The sequence below is a fragment of the Mandrillus leucophaeus genome, unplaced genomic scaffold (assembly GCF_000951045.1).
Source record: "Mandrillus leucophaeus isolate KB7577 unplaced genomic scaffold, Mleu.le_1.0 Scaffold395, whole genome shotgun sequence".
Classification (NCBI taxonomy): domain Eukaryota; kingdom Metazoa; phylum Chordata; class Mammalia; order Primates; family Cercopithecidae; genus Mandrillus; species Mandrillus leucophaeus.
Genome location: NW_012104198.1, coordinates 572,891 through 596,553, shown reverse-complemented (window position 1 = coordinate 596,553; position 23,663 = coordinate 572,891). Strand labels below are relative to the sequence as shown.

Here is a 23,663-nt window from a genome sequence, read left to right as displayed (position 1 = left end):
GAGAGAGAGAGAGAGAGAGAGAGAGAGAGAGAGAGAGAGAGAGAGAGAGGGAGAGAGAGAATGTACTGCCAGCATGGGGCAAAACCTGATTGTCAAGTGCTTTTCTGGGGCCTGTTCCAGATCACTGTCACTTACAGACTTAGACTAAAGTTCAGCCTTAAATTAGGGCTCCAACCTAGGGGATAGGAGATGGAAGGGCCCCACCTGGGAATTAACTCTCCCTGATCCTTAATTATTTTGGCTTTTACTAGTGGCTAGATGGGGAGAGGGATGTAACCTGAACCCTAATGCAGCTGAGAAGGGCTAAGAGCCAAAACCCTTTTTAAGCAGATACAGTATGTGCAAGGTCTGGACAGGTTTCAGAACACTGCACATTTCCTCAGCCAAAGGCATGGGAAAAACATGCAAATTACATCTTGAGCCCCTTACTTCTAGAAAAGGAGAGTATCACCCTCCCACCAGGGCTCATGCAACAGAGGGAAGTTAGCAAGCAGACGCTTGTGAAAACCAGAGCACTTGGGCAATTTTTTACACAAAAATCTCCCCAGCAGCTACAGATTCAAATCAATTTGAATTATAAATTACAAGCTATTTCATCCTGTCAGAGAGAGGAGCTAGGTAAAGGAACCCATGTGGTCATTAGCCTTTTAGCAAGAAGTGAGTTTAGTCTACAAGAAGGTAGGGAAGGAGTTAATTTAGACCAGGTTCCATAGCATAAGCATCTTTACAACATTCAGATTTTCAGTTCTTCACCATGTAGAAAACCAGGTGATGTTGCATAAAAGTGGCAACGGAAAGGCAATCCAAGAAGGATAAAGGGGATGTGGGGAGGACTGGATTGGTCCTAACATTGACAAGTCTATCTGCACATAAAAGGAATCTTTCCTGGGAATTTCATGTAAGTATAAAGGACAGCAGTGCCAGGGTTTGGGGTCAGATAACCACGCCAACTTGCAAAAGTCTCTTAATAATAAAGCAATATTTCCCAACAACATTTGCAACAAATGAATTTGTGAAGTAGATCCCTATTTACCCTTTATTTTAGTGTGGTTAAGACACCACTGTAGGCAATGAAATCACTCTTGAAAGCTTAACAATGCTTTTAAAAAGTCAAATTTAAGAACCAGTACTACTGTAGAACATTAACAATGATATCTATGGATTAATAATACTACACTATGGGGAGAGTATAAAACTGCTAACAATAAGAATGCAATACAGACTTGAAACTAGTGCTTTGAGGTTTGCCTTACCAAGCCACCACATTTTGGTTTTCATATAGAGAAAACCGTCCTTAAACATCTTGGCAAGTTAACTGATGTTTTTTAACAGCCCCAAACCATTTTAACATTCCAGTCTGAAGTTTGGCCTTTTGACAGCTTCTTCTATTTTGTTTGTTTGTTTGCTATTTGGACTTTCATATCACTTCAAGTTCTAAGTTATACAAAATGAACTTCAGCCAGTAACACCTCAGTTGACAAGGCATCCCACAGATTGGAGGAGATAGCGAGACAAAGCTATGGCCAGGAAAGCCCATTAAATAACAATGCAGGTCTGTTCTACTATCTTTGGGGCATAAGATTGTCTGGCAGTTAACTTGTTTCCACAACAACCAGTAGATTAGTAAATTGTCTGTGTTGATCATTATGTTCCTAAAATAATGTTTTGTTGTTTTAACTGATCAGTGGCCTTAAATAAACATGTTCCCCAACTGCCTAGGGACTTCTTGATTGGCCTACAGACACCTCAGTCTCAGAAGATCCAAAACCGAACTAAACCTGATTGGTCTTCCCAATTCCCGTCATCTCTCAGAGCCTTCTAGATTTTAAATATTAGATTAATCCCTGACTCCTACCTCTTCTTCATTTCTTCAATGGTATTCATTATCACTAACCTCTGGCAACTCACTAATGTATGACAAGTCAGCAAATTGCCAAGATGGCTGATTCCTTCAAAATGCCCTTACCTATCTATTGTTCAGTTCAGGTCTTTCCTCATGGAAGCAATTATGTGACTGGTACTGTGCTAAGTGCTTTATTCTTCTGAGATCAGATGAGATCGGGCACGTTCAAGGTGGTATGACCATAGACTAGGTGCCTTATTCTTAATACACTGATTATCCAAACAACAAAATGGCTACCTACTTCCAACTTGCATCCATTCTATAGCCCAGTTTTCTGGGGTATCCAGAATACCTGGCTCAAATCCACTCACCTTTATATCCCATTACTCTGCAAGAATCAAGAAGATCTCCACTGACTCACTTATGTAGCCATCCACACAAGCAATATGACATTGGGCAAGTTACTTAATCTTTCTTCAATTTCCTCATGTGTAAAATGGAGTTAATAAATTAGCTAACATGGTAAAACCCCATCTCTACTAAAAATACAAAAATTATCCGGGTGTGGTGGCACGTGCCTGTAGTCCCAGCTACTCGGGAGGCTGAGGTAGGAGAATCGCTTGAACCCGGGAGGCGGAGGTTGCAGTGAGCCGAGATCACGCCACTGCACTCCAGCCTGGCAACAGAGTGAGACTCTGTCTCAAAAATAAAATAAAATAAAATAAAAATAAAGGAAAATAAAATACAATAAAATAAAAGAGCTAATATGTGTTAAGTTAGAAAACTAGTGCCCAGAATATGTACTATAAAGTATTTGTTAGAAAACAAATAAAAATGACATCTATGGAGCTCTGTGCTAGTTTCACTGGCCATAGGAAGGCTCAGCTCCTAGAACAGGGACTCAATAAAATTTAATTAATGAATTAATCAGTGGATAAATGAACAAACACTACATGCTCTGCCCTTATTCTGTTAGTCAAGATACTGTGGAGTGAACAAACTGGTCTCAGTCTTCTGTCTGTGTCTTTAGGACATGCAGGGCTTGTACTAACTGGAATCAATGTCCTTCTTCCTCCCAGGCCTACCTACCTAAATCCTGTATTATCCCTCAAGGCCTAGCTCCAATTCTTCCTTTTTCCACAAAACACCCAGCTACATCAGCCCACAATGAACTATCTTCCCACTGAATAAATGCTGCTCTTAGATCCTACCCCACAGTTTCAGTACTTAAAGCTTTTTGTTTCCTGGGCTTGTGGTAATGCAGCTCTTCAACAAAACTGTCATCTCTTTTGAGAATCCAGGGACCAGGTATTCTATGGTGGCTAACTCTTGTATTCTCTAGTTTAGGGTTAGGCACTTTACAAAGTGCTCAACAAATCTGTGTTGACTGGTTGGTTGGTTAGTTGAACAGTTGATTGATTGATTGATTGATTGATTGGAGTCCTAATTGAGAACTCTTAGGATGTTAGCCTTTCAAAGTGCTGGCTGTTCAGACATTAGCAGAAATCATGTCTGGTCTTCCAACTTCTCGCAGTAGCAGACATTACACTAAAGGTGCCCTGCCTTTTCACACAACTCCCAATGATTAGGTAACTTCATACACTTCAATTTTTAGGCTCAAAATTTTCTTAAGAGAATTCCTGTTTAATAAGGGACACCTGTGGAATGCGCTTGCTTGCTTTCTTAAATCACATATACTGCTAATAATAGTATGAAATACATGATAAAATGAATCTCCCTACTGGACAACAGTGCAGGTTGTATTACTCTCATTTTGCAAATATGGCAATTGAGATACAGAGAGGAAAATGACTTCCCAGGGTCACACAAATGATGAGTGGCAGAGTTAGGACTAAACTTTAGGCTTTCTGAATACTGACCCAGTCCCCTTACCCTGATTTGAGATTTAAAACAAAACAAAGACCTTTCTTTGACCCTGACCTCTGAGGAGCAGATACTCATAATATTATCAGTTTCTGCATCAAATTTCATTTCCCTTATTTCCCTCCCTCCCTCCCCCAACCCCTCATTCTTATCCAGTTCTCTTTTATTTCTCTGTCTTTCACCTGTGTAAACACGCTATTTTAGAAAGACCATGGGATTTGAAGTTGAACAGAAGTAAATTTGAATGTCAGCTGTCCCACTTACTATATGACTTAGAGTCTTTTACTTAACTTCTCCTGAGCCTCAGTTCTTCATCTGCACAATGGAAACACTAACATCTGGCCTCAAAAAGTCACTGTAAAAGTTAAATGAAAATACATGTAAAACACCTAGAAAATAGCAGTATTTGCTATACAGCGGTCCACTACCTCTGCGATCCCACCATGTCTAGGCTTTGACCACCTTTGGGTTCAAGAGGTTGCTGAACTCAGTGAGGCACAGCCACACAACTGAAGTATCCAGATCCTTGCCTGGTCTACTTTTGCTTGTTGTCTTGATCCTTCCTGACTGCCAATTTAAATTAATACAGAGCTCCAAACTCTGTCAAGTCCTCTAAAGAATGTGAGAGTCAAGCCTGCTACTTACCCCCTGAAGCTTCAAGATGTCATCACTCACACTCTCAGTCAGAGTAAGATGCCATCCAAAGCCGCCTACCTGTAGAAGTTTTCAGGGTGGCTTTTACTTATATCAAACACAAACAAAAAGAAATGGAAAACAGCAAGGCGGCCCAACAAAGACAAGGCTTTAGCTTGTCATCCTCTCATAAGTAAAGATGGGGCTACAGCCATGAGACTCTAACTCCTTTCCAGAATAACTAGTCAAACCAGCTTTACTTCTAGCTCTACCTCATCTCACCTCCAACCCCTTCCCCCAAAAGAAAAATCAGTTTCTTATGGACCGTGAAAGGCAGTATAGGAGAACCATTGAAAACTTCCCTGCCAGAGGCTCAGGAAGAAAGAGAGAAGACCATACAGCTAGGAAACTGTTGAGTGGCATTAGGGTGGGGGACAGAAGACACCACAAAGGGGCTGTTCGTAACTGGGTTAACCCTTGATCCTGTCAAATTAGTCCCACCTCCCGCATTCCTCACAGATGTAACATTAAAAGACTTGAGTGAAAGTTAACAGACCATGTCCTCCCTGAGAACATACCAGGAAACAGCCACTTCTAGAAAGATAGGAAGTAGGAGTGTGGAGAAAAGCAATGCACTCCAAGAGCTGCCTGCTGTCAGTCAGCCTTCACACTTCCACAGCCTAGACCAAGTAAGGATCCTGGGGTCCTTAGCAACCCTTCAGTAAAGCAAGAACTTGTCCCATGGAGGGTATGAGAAGAAATAGGAGGGTGTGGCGAGCCAGAATAACATGCCATGATTGTTCAGCAAGTTGATAGAAGAATATAAAGAAAGTGACAAAGATCCTGTCCATCACTGAAAAAGAATAGAGAGAGATGCAGTGTGAGGAAATTTCCCTCTGATTCTGTCATGATTTGCTGAGTGTTTTCAAACCTATCAACCTCAACTCAGTGAGCTTCTCTCTCCCTCCTCCCTACCCCCACCACGGGAAGCATGGCTGAGCCAAGAGGGAAAAAGCTGGTACAGCAGACTAGAAGGGCTCACTGTGACCAAAAAAGAAAAAAGTTGGGTTTTGGACAGAGGGCAGGGCAGTCAATGAATGAACAAAGGGGCAATGGCACTTGAATGAGACAGTCCAAAATGTAGGCCTCAAGTAACTGGTGCTCTTGGGTGGGGGATGGGAACCAAAGACTTGACATAAAAGAAGGACAGCCTAGATGCATGGAAAATGTGTCTCTGTTGCTACTAGGCAGTACTTGTGTTGTGATATGGTACAGTCAGAGACTCACAGTGAAAGAGGAGGAAGTGGAAGTGAAGTCAAAGGGGAGAGGTTAGAGTTCACTTTGAGAGATCAAGTCATCTTGACTTTTGCAACTTTAGTGCCTGGTCAGGATGGCTATCTGACCAAGTAAACATGCCAGTGTGATGTGAGGAAGAATGGATCATCTGTTGCAACACTAATGCATAAGACAATTTTTCCACTTGGCTTATTTATACTGGATGGGGCAAAGAGGTATAAGGAAACAAACCTCTACCCCTTCCCAGTCCTTGGAACACAATCTTTAGCCAGAAAAAATAGTAACTCAACTTACTCATTAATGATTTTATTGAATTATGTGTGAAGGGAGTATTTCAGGGAGCACCAGGAGACACAAATTTTGGCTTCATAGAAGCTGAGTGAAAGTGATCCTGATACTGACATAACCAATACAAAAAGGTTACTTGCTGATTACAAGATAACTCTCAGAGTAACCCGGAATTCAGTTTCAGAGGGAAATGTAACCATGTACATACATCTGGTCCCAGCATCAAAGGTATGAACACCTTGGGCACTAACGGTAGTAGAATCCCAAACTCCCCCAGAACTGTGTAACAGAGCTATCTAGAGCACTTTTTGTTCCTAACTAATGAATGCATTGTTTCCCAAGAATACCTTCTATAAATAAGCAGCTTGGAGCTTTGAATTCTATTTCCTGTAGATAGGACATTATAAATGATGGTTAGGTTGTGTAATTTAATCAATGATACACTATGGATTAAATAGGCTTCTCCAGAACTGTTCTGAACGTAACCATTATAAATAACATTGTGTCAGTGAAGACATGTTTCCTAGACCTCTACACTCTCTTCCTTAGACTCCTTACCCTTCAGTAATAATATAGATTAAGTCCCACTCCAATCCACTCCCTGATCAAGGCTTTAGTAGTAAGGAAAGGTATTTTTCCAGCTCAGATGACAACTGGTAAATGTGGGCAGATGGGGAGAAAGAGGCTGTGGATGCAAGACCTCCAGCAGGAATCACTCGTGTGTGTATTCCAGGTACAGACAGAAGAACCCAGAGCTGAAGGATGGCAGCAACAGCAGGGGCTTTTCCAATCAGTGTCAGTGGCAGTATGCAGGGAAATAGGTATCTGACAGTGGATAGGGACAGAGACTGCTGTCTCTATATTCCTACATAGGGGCTCTGTAAATTGAAGAGTGTATGGTACATATGGTTAGCATCTTCCATCTTAGAGACAACTATTCTTTCCAGAAGGGGAAGAAATTTAAGTTCAGAGAGGTAAAAAGGAAATAAAAAAGATCTGGAATTCTGACTTTGACACTATTCATTGAATGCCATTTCCTTCTTCTATTACACAAATTCCTTCTCTGTAACTTAATAATCTCTTTGTTTAAACATATATGTTCCTTGAAGTCAGGGCTTATGTCTTCTCTCTCATCTCCCCTACAATGCCTTTACCAAGGCTGGCCAGGGCTAGGGGCAGAGGCAATTATAAATAAATAGTAGGACATGAAATGTGTCCCTTCCAAATCTATTATGTGGCTGTCCCAGATGCCTTCATAGAGACCTTAGGCAGGTATGGCTTAATAGCAGCACAACTACTTCCACTAAAACATTTTGACACGGGGCCTTGGTATGACATGGCCACCAGAAACAGCCAAAGTGATCTTCAGCTGTATTTTTTTTAAAAGAATGTTCATACTCATCTGTGGTCAGATTCTCCTCAGTTACACTATTCAGCTGTGGGATCCATAACTTAAGAGGAACATGGACAAGCTGAAGTGCATCATGAGTGCGAGGAGGAAACAGGAGGAGGGGCTGGAACCTACATCCCATAAGGAACAGCTGAAAGAGCAAGGGCTCTCCTAGAAAAGTGAAACAAGATGATATAATAGTTGCCTTCAGATATCCCAAGGGCTGTCCCAAGACAGAGGAAGCACCCTTGTTCTGTGTGATGCTATCCAGAGGATATAGCTAGGACCCATGGATGATAGCTAAAAGGAAAATGATTGCAGCTTAACAAAGGAAAAGCTGTCCACAGTCAAAACTTTTCAACAACGGAATGGATAGGCTTAGAAGGGAATGAACTCCCCTGTGACTACTGTAGAACAAGCCCAGGGACACTGCACAGGAGGCTCATGAAATGGTTAAGATTAGACTAGGTGACTTCTAAAAGGCTGTCCTCACTCTGAGATTCCTTGACTCCAGGTCTCTATCAAGAACAGAATTAGTCTGGGAGCCCTGAGTTAAGTCTCCCCTTGGTGCTTGAGGGGTAGAGGAGCAGGCAGTGAGAGCAGCTCTTCCCATAATCCCTGCTGTTCTTCATTAACTTTTCTCAGATGGGTCAGCATCTTTTTTTCCCCTAGTTCTAAAGAAGCCTAGCTATAAAAGCCATGATGTTCCCTCCAGATAATCATCCATAACCTCCAATCTCAAGTCTGAGTCTCTCTTTTTTCTTTAAAGAAATTCCTGGGGAGGGGGTTGAGGAGGGCAAGGAGGGAAATCATTTTAATTTTTTTAAAGGACAATGTTCAAGTGTCTTCCAGCTGGAGTTGAATTATTTTCTTTGTGTGAGGTTTTGGAGAGGGAAAATCCTCTAATAGGCTTGACCTTTTTTAACTTCAGCAAGCATACATGTGGCTCTCAATGGGGTACCAGGTGTATTATGAAAACTCAGCAGGGCCAAAAGTAGTATCGACTCAAAGCTCAGCCAAGGGTTATCAGCTATACCACCCATCCTTCTTGCTCCACCTCCCTCCAACCTTTTTTGTATCTCTCTGATGGATTTCTAATCCATGCCTCAAAATGCCCTCTACTTTCTGGGACAGGGCAGCAGCTGGGAAACTGAGGTAGTGGACATCTTTGGTGATTCTAGAGGCAGAAATGAGGAGGGAATTCATGTAGGTAACCAGGCTGAGCTAAGCTCCAAAGACGCATACCCTACAAAGGTCCCTTGTGAGTGCCAGGCACTGGTCTGTAACACAGCTCAAAAGATTTCACAGGAACTCTCATTGTTCATATAATACCACCTCTGCACCCAACAAGAATTCAAAATCACAGCTACATTTACTTCCAGCCACAAGACAACCTCAATCTGAGTTTATCCAGATCCTCTTGAAGTCTCAACTGCCTCTCTGTGTGCTTCTAGAAATAAGGTCAGACTAGGAATGGGATACAGACTAAAACAACTTAATGAGCACATCCTGCCACTGTCCTAGGCTAAGGACAGCAAACAGTATTAGAGTTTGCCTAATTCATTGTCACATCATCTGTGATAATAGAGATGGGGCAGTTAAGCCTAGCCTCCACTCTGCAAATAGCGATTTGGGTCTAGAGAGGGTAAAATTATAAAGCAATATCAGAGCACATCAAGTGGACGGGGGTGAAGCTTCTTTCTCCTCCAGGCTACTCCCCTATCCCACCCTGTTTTGTTCCAGGGCAGTAACTAGCCCCCCTTGCTTCACTATGCCAGATAGAAACATCTACCATAAATGAGCCAAGGAAAGGGAAAATATGTAGCATGAGCCTACATATCATCAGACACATCTAATTATCCCCATTCCATCCAGACAGTACTCCTGGGTCAATGAGGTACTGTAACATGTTAACCAAAGGAATCAATAATGCCAATGTCATGGACCCTATTCCTTTAGCAGTCATGTATCTTTTACTTGTTACCATGATCTCACTCGAAACACCACAATATAGGGAAGCATCATAAACTATCCCCTATTATTTAGGATAATCAATAGCATTTTATTTTTTAGAGGTGGGGTCACACTATGTTGCCCAATTATGGTACACTACAGCCTGGAATTCCTCCTACAGGGATTCCTCCTACCTAAGCCTCCTGAGTAGCTGGGACTACAGGTGCAAGACACCACATCCAGCAACAGTATTAAAAAAATTTATCTTTCTTTGCCACTTGATTGTCAGGGAGAGACTATACAAGTGTCCATAAATCAGGCAGTTGAATTCCCCATATTCAAGGAAATCATAGGAACCAGCAGGAATTGATGATTTTCCCAACTTGATCATTTCCTGGTCCAAAGGGTCTCCCATGACAACTATGAACTAGACTTTCACACTGCATGCCCTCTTCTCCCACTAATTACTACTTTTTCAAATTCCCCCACTCCCCAGATATCTCCACTTATGCCACAAGATATCTCTGAGCATGTATGCCACACCATCCCTGATGCAAACCGTTTCTGTGTTTTGTTTTTTTTTTCTGCAAAGGAGGTTCTCTGCCATTTTCCACCATGGTTCCTGCACCTTAACTCTGTCTCTCCCTGACCTGAGATCATCACAAGTGATTTGGAGTCATCAAAACAGTCCTTTCCTACTCTGAACCCAGACTCCATCAGAGTGTACCTACAACCCAGTCCTCACTTAGTGTGGAATTACAGGCTGGCATGGAAAGGGACACTGCATTAGCAGGCTAATAAGATGAGATACATCCCTGAAAGTTATTGCCCTGTACTCCTTCACAAACCACAGTACTAGCAGAGGAATTGGAAACTCTCTTAGTAGGACTGCCATTGACTCTCCATATGATAGACATAGGTAAGCCACTGAATACATCAGTCTCAGTTTTTACATCAGTTTCTCCACAATCTTTCCTGACTGCCTCACAGTGTGGCTGCAAGAGTAATGAAATAAAGGATGAGGAAGCACATTGTAAATAGTAACACTGTATGCAAATGAAGCAAAGTTTCATTTTCCTCACTCTGCAGCAACACTTCTGAGAAGAGAGCCAGAGCCAGCATAAAAGATTGGCTATTCGGTCAGGCGCGTGGTGGCTCATGCCTGTAATCCCAGCACTTTGGGAGGCTGAGGTGGGCAGATTGCTTGAAGGAGTTCGAGACCAGCCTGGACAACATTGTGAAACCCCGTCTCTACCAAAAATACAAAAAATTAGCCAAGCGTGGTGGCGTGTGCCTGTAGTCCCAGCTACTTGGGAGGCCGAGGTGGGAGGACTGCTTGAGCCTGGGAGGCACAGGTTGCAGTGAGCCGAGCTGGCACCATTGTACTCCAGCCTGAGCCACAGAGTGAGACCCTGTCTCAAAAACAAACAAACAAAAAAATGGCTACTAGATTGTCATAGTATCATTTAAAGACCACCCACTTGAATGTCACTTTAGACATGGGGATGCCTAGACCCAGGTAGGGCAAGTGATATACCTAGGATTCCAGAAATAGAGAGTGGCAGAAAAAGGATTAGAACCCAAGTTTTTAATCTGCTAACCTAATTATCTTTCTATTCCCTTCCACCCATCCCAATCAGTGTGTACAGACTAAGAAGGCTGTTTTCAAGGAGAAAGATATTTTGTTCTGAATCATAAAAGGAAATAAAATTAAGGTTGAAAAATGAAGAGGGAATTAATGAAATATGCCAAAACAGTGTCTTGTCAAGAAAAACACAATACAGGCAATCATTGTGCTTAAAAAATACTATGGTCCCTTTTTATACTGTTGAGGCCAACCCAGTTATAACTGACTTTTACTGTTATGCAGCCATAAAAAAGGATGAGTTTGTGTCCTTTGTAGGGACATGGATGCAGCTGGAAACCATCATTCTTAGCAAACTATTGCAAGAACAGAAAACCAAACACTGCATGTTCTCACTCATAGGTGGGAACTGAACAATGAGATCACTTGGACTCGGGAAGGGGAACATCACACACCGGGGCCTATCATGGGGAGGGGGGAGGGGGGAGGGATTGCATTGGGAGTTATACCTGATGTAAATGACGAGTTGATGGGTGCTGACGAGTTGATGGGTGCAGCACACCAACATGGCACAAGTATAGATATGTAACAAACCTGCACGTTATCCACATGTACCCTAGAACGTAAAGTATAATTTAAAAAAAAAGAAGGAAAAAAAAAAGAACTAGGCTATTTAGGAGGAATGGGAGAAATAATTTTACCCCTTGCATATCTAAATGCATGTCATAATAAGCCTTCATATAATAGGGGTCAACTGTACATTCAGTGGAAAGGGAATCATTAGAAGGCACCCTGCCTCTCAACACACGGAGCACTTCCTCTACAGCTTGGCCAAGGAAACCCTCATCTACCCTCAAATAATCCCCCAGCCAGACCACAAATTGCTGGCTGCCCCATACTTAGTAACACCCCCTGCCATGCTCTCACTGGCTCACAAAATAATCCAGGACCACAGCAGCAAGCACTCTCTGGGGTATTTCTCAAGATGGGTCAGCTCTGGGCAGAGCTGAAAAGTGACCTCTCCAAGGCAGGTTGTCTAGGCAGACTGTGGAAATTTTGTGGGCGGTGTGAGGAGAAAAAGAAAGGGAGGAACTGCCAGACCATAGAGGGCTGCATATCCCATTGTGACCTTGGTGGAAAGAGAGGGGAGAGGAGGAGCTTGATTAGAAGAAATTCCTGAAGGCCAGGATTCCCCTCACCAAAGGAGTTGAGTGTTTTTGTTTTTTAAAAAAAAAAAAAAAAAAAAAAAAAAATTCTTTAGTTGCATGTAAACTATTGATTGGCTATATATTTTTTAAAATCATAAATTTCTTCCAGAATTTCACGATATGTTTCACCATTATAGTTCCTGGCTTGTAAAAAAAAAAAAAAAAAAAAAAAAAGCACATAATTTTCTCCAGAGAACACTGGAGGGAGACTGCCTCAGGAGGGGTTGTGACGGTGGATGACAAAGGCATCTCAGGCTAGTTAAAGTACATGACAAGTATGGGGGAAAGGGTGCTATATGAAGATCTGAGCTAGTTTGGGGAGGCTAATGATCACAGGGGTCCCTGCCAGCCCCCCAAAATGTTGCCTCAGCATACCTCAGACTCCTCAATCTGATTGGTACACCCATGGCAACACTCCAGGGTTCCTAAGAGTGTGGGCCCCAAGGCCTGAAGGATCCCATACACTGGAAGTCAACCAGCGGCTCCAATGCAAGGCGAATGCCGCAAAATGCCGCACAGGTTATTGTGGGTGTGTGTTGCGGGATACATTTGCTGAATCCTCTGCTGAGATGTGACCAATGTTGAACCCCACCCCCACCCCCCCCGCAAAAAAAAAAAAAAAAAAAAGTGATATTTGTTCCCTGCTGAAAAGACACATCTTTCTATCTCCAGCCTGAACCCACATCTACAACTTCAATTGCCATTTAAGCGGGTTGGAAGGGGGAGGGCTTTTCGGATTTGAGGATTTAAGAGAAACAACAACAAAAAAGTGGAATAAAGTTCGTGAAGTCCGTTCACTTGGCAATGTGGCACCTCAAGGTGAGTCGTCCCACAAGTCACTCTTCCTGGTAACAGCTCCAGCTGCCCCTTCCCCTCGCCCTCACCCCTACGGGGGAGGCTCGCTTTGGGGGTTCTGGAGCACTCAGGAGAGCTCCTCTCTCCTGTCCTCAGCTGCAACTTGGTTTCCAGCAGATCACAGACTCCTAAAACAAACAAACCCTGGCGGCGGCGGCGGCGGCGGCGGCGGTGGCGGCGGCGGCGGCGGCAGCAGCAGCAGCAGCAGCTCCAGCACAGCTGCGCTCCATGGCGCAAAAGTTTCCTCCACACTTCTCAACGTGCAGGAAATCTCGCCGGCGCTGGGGCAGGACTCTGGAGGGAGGGAGAGGCCGAGCCGAACCGGCGGCAACAACGCCCCAAGAGCTGAATGGCTCTGTGCGCGTCGGCCGTGGGAAGTGAGGCTGGCAAAAGCCACCAGTGCCTCATCTCCGTTCCCACACCGGCCCCTAGCCCTGCAACCTGCCTGGGAGGGACGGCCCGCCCGTCGATGGAGGGGCCAACACTGCCAAGAGAGCTGCCAAGCCGCGATGACTGTCCCTTCAGTCCTTCACTGTCCCGTAGGGACGCAGGGGCCTCCAAGGATAAATCCCCAACGGCCTCCACTTCCTCCAGCCCAAACTGAGGGGAGTAGCCGCCCCGACGTGGGGGAGCAAGGTCTGCCCCAGCGCCCTCGCGAGTGTGTCTGCGCGCAAGGCTCTAGCTGGGGGCTAGTTGTGCTCCCAGCTTGTGTTCCAGCCACCCTTAGGGGATGTCTGCACCTGGACTGGTGGCAAGACCCCTCCGTGCCGTTCAGAGGGGCTTTCGCTCCTAGCCCTAACTAAGTTTCAAAGTTGGCCTGAGGGCCCCGTTCAGCGGCAGCCTTCGCACCCGCTTGTCCATTCAAAGTTGGGCGCCGTTAGGACAGGAGCCGCCAGTTCTTACCTTAGACACTGTGAGCGGCTCGCAGTGTTCCAGACCCCCCTTAAGGGTGAAGCCCCAGGGTGCCCCCCCTTGCAGCTGCACAGGGACGTACTGGAAGGACCCAGGCCGGTTCTCCATCCTCGGCTGGGCTCAGGCGCCGCCGGGCTCCTTTTCCGAGGGGGCTACGTTGCCTCCGCCCCCAGCAGCTCCGCCACCATCGCCCTCCAGCTCTACGCCACCCCGCACCGCCCTGCTCCGCCTACTCTCCCGGCTGGAGACGCTCAGGCAGCGAGCGAGCGCAAGGAGGAAATGACACGGAGCTGGAGAAAGGGGGAGAGAGGGGGGAAAAGGAGAAGGGAAAAAAAGAAAAGAAAAGAAAGAAGGAGAGGCGGAGGGATAGCGCGTAATGGACAAGAAAACGGAGCAATGGGGAGGGGCAGTCACTGGGACCTCGCCTATAGGATCGCTGGGGAGTGGGAGCGAGGCGAGGCCTCACATCAATTGTTACATTGTTTCATTCAAGCAGGGCCCCTCTTTGGTCCTCCTCTTTACTGCCGGGTTCCCCGCCCCTCCAGCCAGTCCAGGCGAGGGGAGGTGAAAGTCGTTAGTGTGGACGGCCCGCGTGGCTGAGTGGGCTGAAACGCTGGTTTCCTGATTAGCGCGTTCATGTTTCTCTGACTGCCTTTTTCTTCTGAAGGTCCCGAGAACGGAGATCTGGGAGGGTTAAAAGGCTGCTAATTTGTGGACCTTGCCTAGAGGGGTGGAAAGTAAAGCAAGCAGGCCAGGGGACACAGTGAGGCTGTGTGTGTAGGCTGCTCTGTGTGTGTAGGCTGCTCTGTGTGTACGCGCTAGGTGTGTGGGGTCATTATGAAACTTTGCCCCAGAGCATAGTTTAAATAAAGAAGCACTTTGAGGATGCCCCCTGCTCGGGCTTCCCCGCACCCTGGCTCAGTGTTGGCGTCTATGGGTAGCACTGTGCTTGTGTATGTTCCAGTCATCTGGAGTTCCTGGCACGGCCTTGCACTTGCCCCACTGAGATGAGCAAGCCAGCAATCAGCAAACTTTATGACTAGCAGTATTGTCTCTAAACAAACCTACAGGAAAGAGCATCCATTGATAAGCTGGCCAATTAATAATGTTGTGCCTTCGGGAAGAATCAGCTTTTAGACTGGGTCCAGAACATCTCTGCACATCTGTTCGAGCTTGACCTTGTAGTTTCTGAGCTGGACTTTTATAACAGACCAAACAGCCACAATAATAGTCCTGAAAAGCGAGTTTGTTACTGAATCTTGTGCTGATTTCTCTGCCTTCACTTGGACAGGTTATCGTCTCTCTTTGAGGTGTTTTCTCTGAAGCCACATGCGGGCAGTGAATTTTTAAAGGGCCTCTCACTAGCGGAGAAAGTGTTGACAACTCAGTTGTGACTCAACAGGATGTTCCCACTCTGTCTCGCCTGTTCAGTCTCTTCCCCTGTTCTTGTGCAGCTTCTTCTTCATGGCCAACAAACACGCTGCGGCCCCTTCCTTCACAGCCAGCTTTCTGCGGTCAAGGTTTCCACTCTCTACTTCTACTTCCTCACCTGTCACTGCCTCTTCAACACACTGCAGCCTGCGGTGTGCTGCAGCATGCCACTGAAATGTCTCTCAAAGTCACCCCCCTGCATCAATCCTTTTTTCTCAGCCCCCCCTGGACTGTCTGCATATTACCCTGACTTTTCTTTAATAAAATGGCAATTTAGCTGTTTATAGCCTGCCTTTTTAAAGTCCTTAGAGATGATTCACATGGGAAACCATCCTCGATCTTTTAGGCTTTTATACCTACAAAGACCGTCTTGATCATGTTTATTGTTTTATATTTTCCTTACTTGAAAGCAGAACATTTGATAAAATGGCAACTCAACTTGTTGATTCTTACTTGTGTTAACCTATGTTATAACATTCATTTGCCCTGCCCCACCTTGAAACTAAGCATTTTTTTCTTTTTTGGATAATATTTCCATGTCACTTGGTAGAACCCAGCGTGTTTCAGTCCCAGCATATCTGTAAAGTTCAGTTCACAGGATATATAGTCATCACTCAAGGACTATTAGAATTATGTGTCTAGACTAGAGGAAAGACATTTGGAAGCAGTAGACACACATCTGAGCCCTGGTCTTGTCACTAACTAGATGGGTGACCTTGGGCAAATCACTGAGCTAACTCTTTTCAGTCTCCTGTTCTTCCTCTGTAAACTTTAGCTAATAAGCCCTGACTTTCCTACCTCCCAGGCCTGTTGAGAGACTAAGATGAAATAATACATATGAAAACACTTTGGTAAGGAAAAAGTAAAAATCATCTCGCAACCTTATTATGAAAGCAAGCACTGAGCTAGCCTTTAACTAATCTATTTTCATTCCAAGCCTTACTCTACAATGATGTCTTGTTGCACTCTTCAGTTTATCCTTTTCATCATTACAGCAGAACATAAATTACCTAGCCCCTTGTACAAACAGTGCATAAGTAGTAGATATTTTGAACATAAGGTGACTAGATTATCTTGCTTCTTTATTGATAAAAATCAGTGCTGCTAGCAGGCATCTCATTCTTCTTTGGAAGTATACAGTTAGTGGGAGCATGATTGCATAGTGGAAAGGGTACAGGGTAGAACTTGAGATGCCTAGATTCTAAGCTAGTTCTGCCATTAATTCACTGGCAATATTAAGGATGTCACCCTCTCTGTAAATTGAAGGAGTTGAGCGACTTGATTTCTTAAGTTCCTCTACAGTTTGCAAATTCTGTGACTACTTCCTGGCAAGTGCCTAAACGTAGTATATGTGCAAACAAACTCTTGATGATAGAGTTGAACCAAGTAAAAATAAAGCAATGGAGAACATTTGAGGGGTATATTACTCTGTGTGTGTGTGTGTGTGTGTGTGTGTGTGTGTGTGTGTGTGTGAAGTGTGCATGCACATGCTGGAGCCATCAGACAGATGATAAATTCATTCTAAAGTATGTTAAATTGCCTGTGGGGAAAAGGTGGAAAGTCCACTAGGCTGGTAGAAATAGGAAACTGCATATCAAGGAAGGGGTGGTGATTGATAATACACATTTGAATGATAACTGAAGCCATTATTTGTGGTATATAATCTCACCCAGAGAAATTAGAATCTCACCCAGAAAGTAGAATCCTGGATTATGCTAATATTTAAAATATTATGCTAATATTCAAAAGTCAGGAAGGATAACAAAAGACCCACAAAGGAGTAGACCCAGGAGGTGGGCAAAAGGCCAACCAGGGACAGATAAATTAAAACCAGGCTAGGTACTTCCACCTCATTAAACATTCCTCTCAGGAGTCTTGTATTCATTCAAAATCTATTGACAAGTTTACATTTTTAGAAGAAGGAAGACTGAAATAGGAGTCCTTCTCTGAACTTTTTTAAAAAAAACTTCCTTGGCTGAATCTTTTTGAAAAACTCAAATTTGAATACAATTTTCCTCATCACAGTGCCTCTAGCTTTTTTGCTGTCGTTATCAGTTTTTTTTAATTTTTATTTTTTGCTCCCCAGTGGGATCTAATCCAGCTCCTTTTTGAATGAGGAGCCTTTTGAGATTCTATAGAACCTTATGCACTCTCTCCCCCTGAAAGCTACACATGTTCACTCAATGCTGTATATAGTTTGGGCTGAGACGTATAGACCCTAGCTTCAGAATCCTTGCTCTAGGCTTGGCGTGGTGACTCACGCCTGTAATCCCAGCACTTTGGGAGGCCGAGGCGGATGGATCACCTGAGGTCAGGAAAAAAAAATACAGAAATTAGCCAGGTGTGGTGGCATGTGCCTGTACTTCCAGCTACTTGGGGAGGCTGAGGCAGGAGAATCACTTGAACCTGGGAGGTGGAGGTTGCAGTGAGCTGAGATTGCGCCACTGCACTCCAGCCTGGGCAACAGAGTGACACTCCATCTGAAAAACAAAAACAAAAATATCCTTGCTCTAGAAAAAGACAAGATTTGTTCTTTTTGTGTGTGTGGTAAAAGCAAAAAACAAAACAAAAAACAGAACAAAAAACCACACATATCATGAAGTCTACTCTCGTACCAAATTTTTAATTGTACAGAACACTATTTATAACTTTATGTACATTGTTGTACAGCAGATCTCTAGAATTTCTTCGTATTGCATAATTTAATCTATATAAATTGAACAAGAACTCTCGCCTCATACCCAGCCTGTGGCGACCACCATCCTACCTTCTGCTTCTATGAGTTTGACTATTTTAGATACCTCATATAAGTGAAATCATGTAGTATTTGTCTTTCTGTGACTGCCTTATTTCACTTAACATAATGTCCTCCAGGTTTATGCATGTTATCTCGTATGACAGGATTTCCTCTTTTTTAAAGGCTGAATAATATTCAATTTCATATAAAAATACACATTTTTTCTTTATTCATTCATCTGTCAATGAGCACTTCTTCCAGCTTTATTGAGGTATATTTGAAAAATAAAATTGTATATTTTTAAGGTGTACAATATAATGATTTATATTTGCATACATTGTAAAATGATAACCACAATCAGCTAATTAACACATCTGTCACCTCACAGCTGCCATTTTTTGCATGTGTGTGGTGAGAAGACATAAGATCTACTGTCTTAGCAAATTTCAAGTATAAAACACAGCATTATTAACTATAGTCACCATGCTGCACATTGGATCCCCAGAACTTATTGATTTTATAAGTGAAGGTTTGTACCATTTGACCATCATCTTCCCATTTCCCACCCCCCAGTCATATAAGTGAGACCATGCAATAATGCAGTATTTGTCTTTCTGTTTTTGGCTTATCTCATTTAGCATAATATCCTCCCAGTTCATCCATTTTGTCAAAAGTGTCAGGATTGCCTTCTTCTTTAAACGAAGGGGTACACACACGTGTATATAGAGTTATGCATCACTTAATGATGGGGATACGTGCTGAGAAATGCATTGTTAGGCAATTTCATCATCGTGTGAACATCACAGAGTGTACTTATACAAACCTCTATGGTATAGTCTACTACACACCTAGACTATGTAGTATAGCCTATTGCTTCTAGGCTATAAACCTGTATGACATGTTGCTATACTGAATACTGTAGGCAAATGTAACACAATGGCAAGTATTTGTGTATCTAAACATATCTAAACCTAGAAAATGTACAGTAAAAATATAGTATAAAAGATTAAAATGGTACATCTGTAAAGGGCACTTATGAAGGGAGCTTGCAGAACTGAAAGTTGCTCTGGGTTAGTCAGTGAGTGAGTGGCGAGTGAATGTGAAGGCCTAGGACATTCCTGTACACTACTGTAGATTCTATAAATAATGTACACTTGAGCTACACTAAATTTATTTAACATTTTTTCTTTCTTCAATAATAAATTGACCTTAATGTATTGTAACTTTTTTACTGATAAACTTTTAGATTTTTTTATTTTGTAATAACACCTAGCTTAAATCACACATTTTATAGCTATACAAAAGTATTTTCTTTATATCCTTATTCCATAAACATTTTTCTATTTTTATTTTTTTACATTTTAAAACTTCTGGTTAAAAACTAACACACAAGCACTCAATTTAGCCTAGACCTACACAGGATTAGAATCATCAAGATGTCACTAGGTGATAGGACTTTTTCAGCTCCATTATGATCTTATGAGACTCCCATTGTATATTCAGTCAGCTGTTGATCAAAATATTATTATGTGTCACATAACTGTGTATGCGTGTGTGTGCATGTGTGTGTATACAAAACATTTAAAATCCATTCTTCCATCAACAGATTCTTAGATTATTTCCATATTTTGACTACTGTGAATAATGCTGCAATGAACATGGCAGTGCAGATATCTTTTCAAAATACTGATTTCAATTCCTTTAAATATATACCAAGCAATGGGATTGCTGGATCATATGGTAGTTCTATTTTTATTTTTTGAGGAACCTCCATACTGTTTTCCATAATGGCTGCAGTAATTTACATTCCTGCCAACAGTGTACAGTGTATGAGGATTTCCTTCTTTACATTCTTGCCAACACTTGTTATCTCTATAGAGTTATCACTATAGAAAACCACCCAACTGCAAAAATAAACAATAAAGGAGGAAGAAAAAAAGAATATACAAAACAACCAGAAAACAAACAATACAATGATAGGAGTAAATCTTCCCCTATCAATAATAACCTTGAATGTAATATGTTTTGAAGTCAGTAAGTGTGAGGCCTCTAGTTTTGTTTTTCTTTCTGAAGATTGTTTTGGATATTTGGCTTCCTTGTGGTTCTACACAGATTTTAGGGGTTTTTCTTTTTTCTTTTCTTTCTTTCTTTTTTCTTTCTTTTTTTTTTTTTTATTGAGATGGAGTCTTGCTCTGTTGCCCAGCCTGGAATGTAGTGGTGCAATCTAGGCTCACTGTAACCTCCGCCTCCCAGGTTCAAGTGATTCTCCTGCCTCAGCCTCCCGAGTAGCTGGGACTACAGGCGCCCGCCACCACGCCCAGCTAATTTTTGTATTTTTAATAGAGATGGGGTTTTCACCATATTTGCCAGGCTGGTCTCGAACTCCTGACCTTGTGATCTCCCCCTCTTGGCCTCCCAAAGTGCTGGGATTAGAGGCGTGAGCCACTGTGCCCGGCGGTTTTAGGGATTTTTCTACGCCTTAAAATAAATAAATAAATAAAGCCTTTGGAGTTTTGATAGAGATTGCATTGAATCTGTAGATCACTCTGGGTATGTATTAAAAGAACATTTGTTAACAATCAACAAATTGAAGAGACAACCCACAGAATAAAAGAAAATATTTGTAAACTACCCATCTGACAAGGGATTAATAACCCGAATATATAAGGAACTCAAACAACTCAATAGTAAAAAAAAAAAAAAAAAAAAAAAAAAGAATACTCCAACTAAAAAACAGGCTAAAAGTCTGAATAGACTTTTCTCAAAAGACATACAAATGGCCAACAGGTTTATGAAAAAAATGCTCAATATTACCATCAGAGAAATGCAAATCAAGATCACAATGAGATATCACATCACCCCACCCCAGTTAAAGTCGCTTTTTTTTTTTTTTTTTCTTGAGACAGAGTCTGGCTCTGTCGCCCAGGCTGGAGTGCAGTGGCCGGATCTCGGCTCACTGTAAGCTCCGCCTCACGGGTTCACGCCATTCTCCTGCCTCAGCCTCCCGAGTAGCTGGGACTACAGGCGCCTGCCACCTCGCTCGGCTAGTTTTTTTGTATTTTTGTAGTAGAGACGGGGTTTCACCGTGTTAGCCAGGATGGTCTCGATCTCCTGACCTCGTGATCCGCCCTTCTCGGCCTCCCAAAGTTCTGGGATTACAGGCTTGAGCCACCGCGCCCGGCCTAAAGTCGCTTTTATCAAAAAGGGAGAGAACAATGGATGGGGAGAAAGGAGAACCTTCATATACTGTTGGTTGGAATACAATTTAATACAGCCAGTATGGAAAACAGCATGGAGGTTCTTCAAAGAACTAAAAATAGAACTACCATATGACTCAGCAATCCCACTACTGGTTATTTGGCTGATAGAAAGGAAACCAATATATCGAAGAGATATCTGCACTTCCATGTTTATTTCAGCGCTATTCACAATAGCCGAAATATGAAATCAACCTGAGTGCCTGTCAATAGATGAATGGATAAAGGAAATATGGTGTATATACACAATGGAGTATTATTAAATCATAATAAAAGAATGAGGTTGGATGTGGTATCTCATCTCTGTAATCCCAGCACTTCAAGAGGCCAAGGTGGAAAGATTGCTTAAGCCCAGACGTTCAAGACCAGCCTGGGCAACATAGGGAGACCCTATCTCTACAAAAAATAAAATAAAATAAATAGGTGGGCATGATGATGTACACCTTAGTCCCAGGTACTTAGGAATGGTGAGGTGGGAGGATTGTTTGAGCCCAGGAGGTCAGGAGGTTAGGAAGTCAAGGCTGCAGTGAGCCATGATCCTGCCACTATAGTCCAGCCTCCACAACAGAGTGCAATACCTTTCTCCAAAAATAAAAAATAAAAATAAAAGAATGAAATCCTTTCATTTGCAGCCACATGGATGGAACTGGAGATCATTATGTTAAGTGAAATAAGCCAAGTGCAGAGAGACAAACATCACATGTCATCACTCTTATGGGAGCTAAAAAAAAAGTGTATCTCTGCCGGGTGTGGTGGTTCACACCTGTAATCCCAGCACTTTGGGAGGATGAGGTGGGTGGATCGTGAGGTCAGGAGATCGAGACCATCCTGGCCAACATGGTGAAACCCTGTCTCTACCAAAAATAAAAAATAAAAAATAAAAAAAATTAGTTGCGTGTGGTTGCGCATGCCTGTAATCCAGCTACTTGGGAGGCTGAGGCAGGAGAATCGCTTGAACCTGGGGGATGGAGCTTGCAGTGAGCCGGGATCCAACCACTGCACTCCAGCCTGGGCGACAGAGTGACACTCCGTCTCAAAAAAAGAAAAAAAAAAGGGAAGGAGTATCTGATGAAGATAGAGAGTACATTTTGGTCACTAGAGGCTGGGAAGGGTAGAGGGAAGAGGGAAATGAAGAGAGGTTTACTAATGAGTAAGATTATACAACGTGATAAAAGAAGTAAGTCCTAGTGTTTCATGGATCAGTAGAGTGACTATCGTTTAAAATAATCTATTATATATTTCAAAATAGCTAGAAGAGAATAATTCAAATGTTCCTTGCTTAAAGAGAAGACAAATTAAGGTGATGGATATCCCAATTATACAGATTTGATTTCTACAAATTATATGAATGTATTAAATTATCACATGTACCCTGAAAATAGCACACATCTATTATATATCAATAAAAAATGAAATTATTTTATAAGGTACTTTTAAAGAGCTTACATATTTACCGAACTAATCTTTCTTTCTTTCTTTCTTTCTTTCTTTCTTTCTTTCTTTCTTTCTTTCTTTCTTTCTCTCTCTCTTTCTTTCTTCTTTCCTTCCTTCCTTCTTTCTCTCTCTCTTCCTTCCTTTCTCTTTTCCTTTCTTTTCCTTTTTTTCTTTTCTTTTCTTTCCTTTCCTTTCCTTTCCTTTCCTTTTCTTTTCTTTTCTTTTCTTTTCTTTTCTTTTCTTTTCTTTTCTTTTCTTTTCTTTTCTTTTCTTTTGAGACAGGATCTCACTCTGTCACCCAGACTGGAGTGCAGTTTTGCGATCACAGCTCACTGCAGCCTCTAATTCCTGGGCTCAAGTGATCCTCCCTTCAGCCTCCTAAGTAGCTGAGACTACACACATGCACTACAATGCATAGCTAAATTTTGTACTTTTTGTAGATATGGAGTCTTTTATATTGCCCAGACTGAAACAATGTTTCAACAGGAAAAAATATTCACCTTCGGGTGCGGTGGCTCACACCTGTAATCCCAGCACTTTGGGAGGCAGACGCGGGTGGATCCTGAGGTCAGGATTTCGAGACCAGCCTGGCCAACGTGGTGAAACCCCGTCTCTACTAAAAATACAAAAACTAGCCAGACATGGTGGTGGGCACCTGTAATCCAGCTACCTGTGAGGCTGACGTAGGAGAATCACTTGAACCAGGGAGGTGGAGGTTGCAGTGAGCAGAGATTGTGCCACTGCACTCCAGTCTGGGCGACAAGAGTGAAACTCTGTCCCAAAACAAAAAACAAACAAACAACAACAAAAATAAACAACAAAAAAAAAGGAAAAGGTATTCACTCAGTAAGTTAAATTTGCCCTAGACTGAGAGCACGCTTGCTAAGCACTGGGTACTGTGCAAGGCATGTTCCATATATTATTGGCAAGTATTACAATAGCCCTACAAAGTAAGCA

At 42.7% G+C, this 23,663-nt stretch overlaps 1 protein-coding gene across 1 annotated transcript in view; it reads right to left on the bottom strand.

Moving 5' to 3' along the window:
- Positions 1-13,981, bottom strand: part of SHROOM4 (shroom family member 4) — a 225,904-nt gene extending 211,923 nt beyond the window's left edge. The window contains exon 1 of the mRNA XM_011991341.1: positions 13,839-13,981. Within this exon, the coding sequence (XP_011846731.1) occupies positions 13,839-13,955 (117 nt within the window). The 5' untranslated portion in view covers positions 13,956-13,981. The remainder of the gene's footprint in view (positions 1-13,838) is intronic.
- Positions 13,982-23,663: the final 9,682 nt, after the last annotated feature.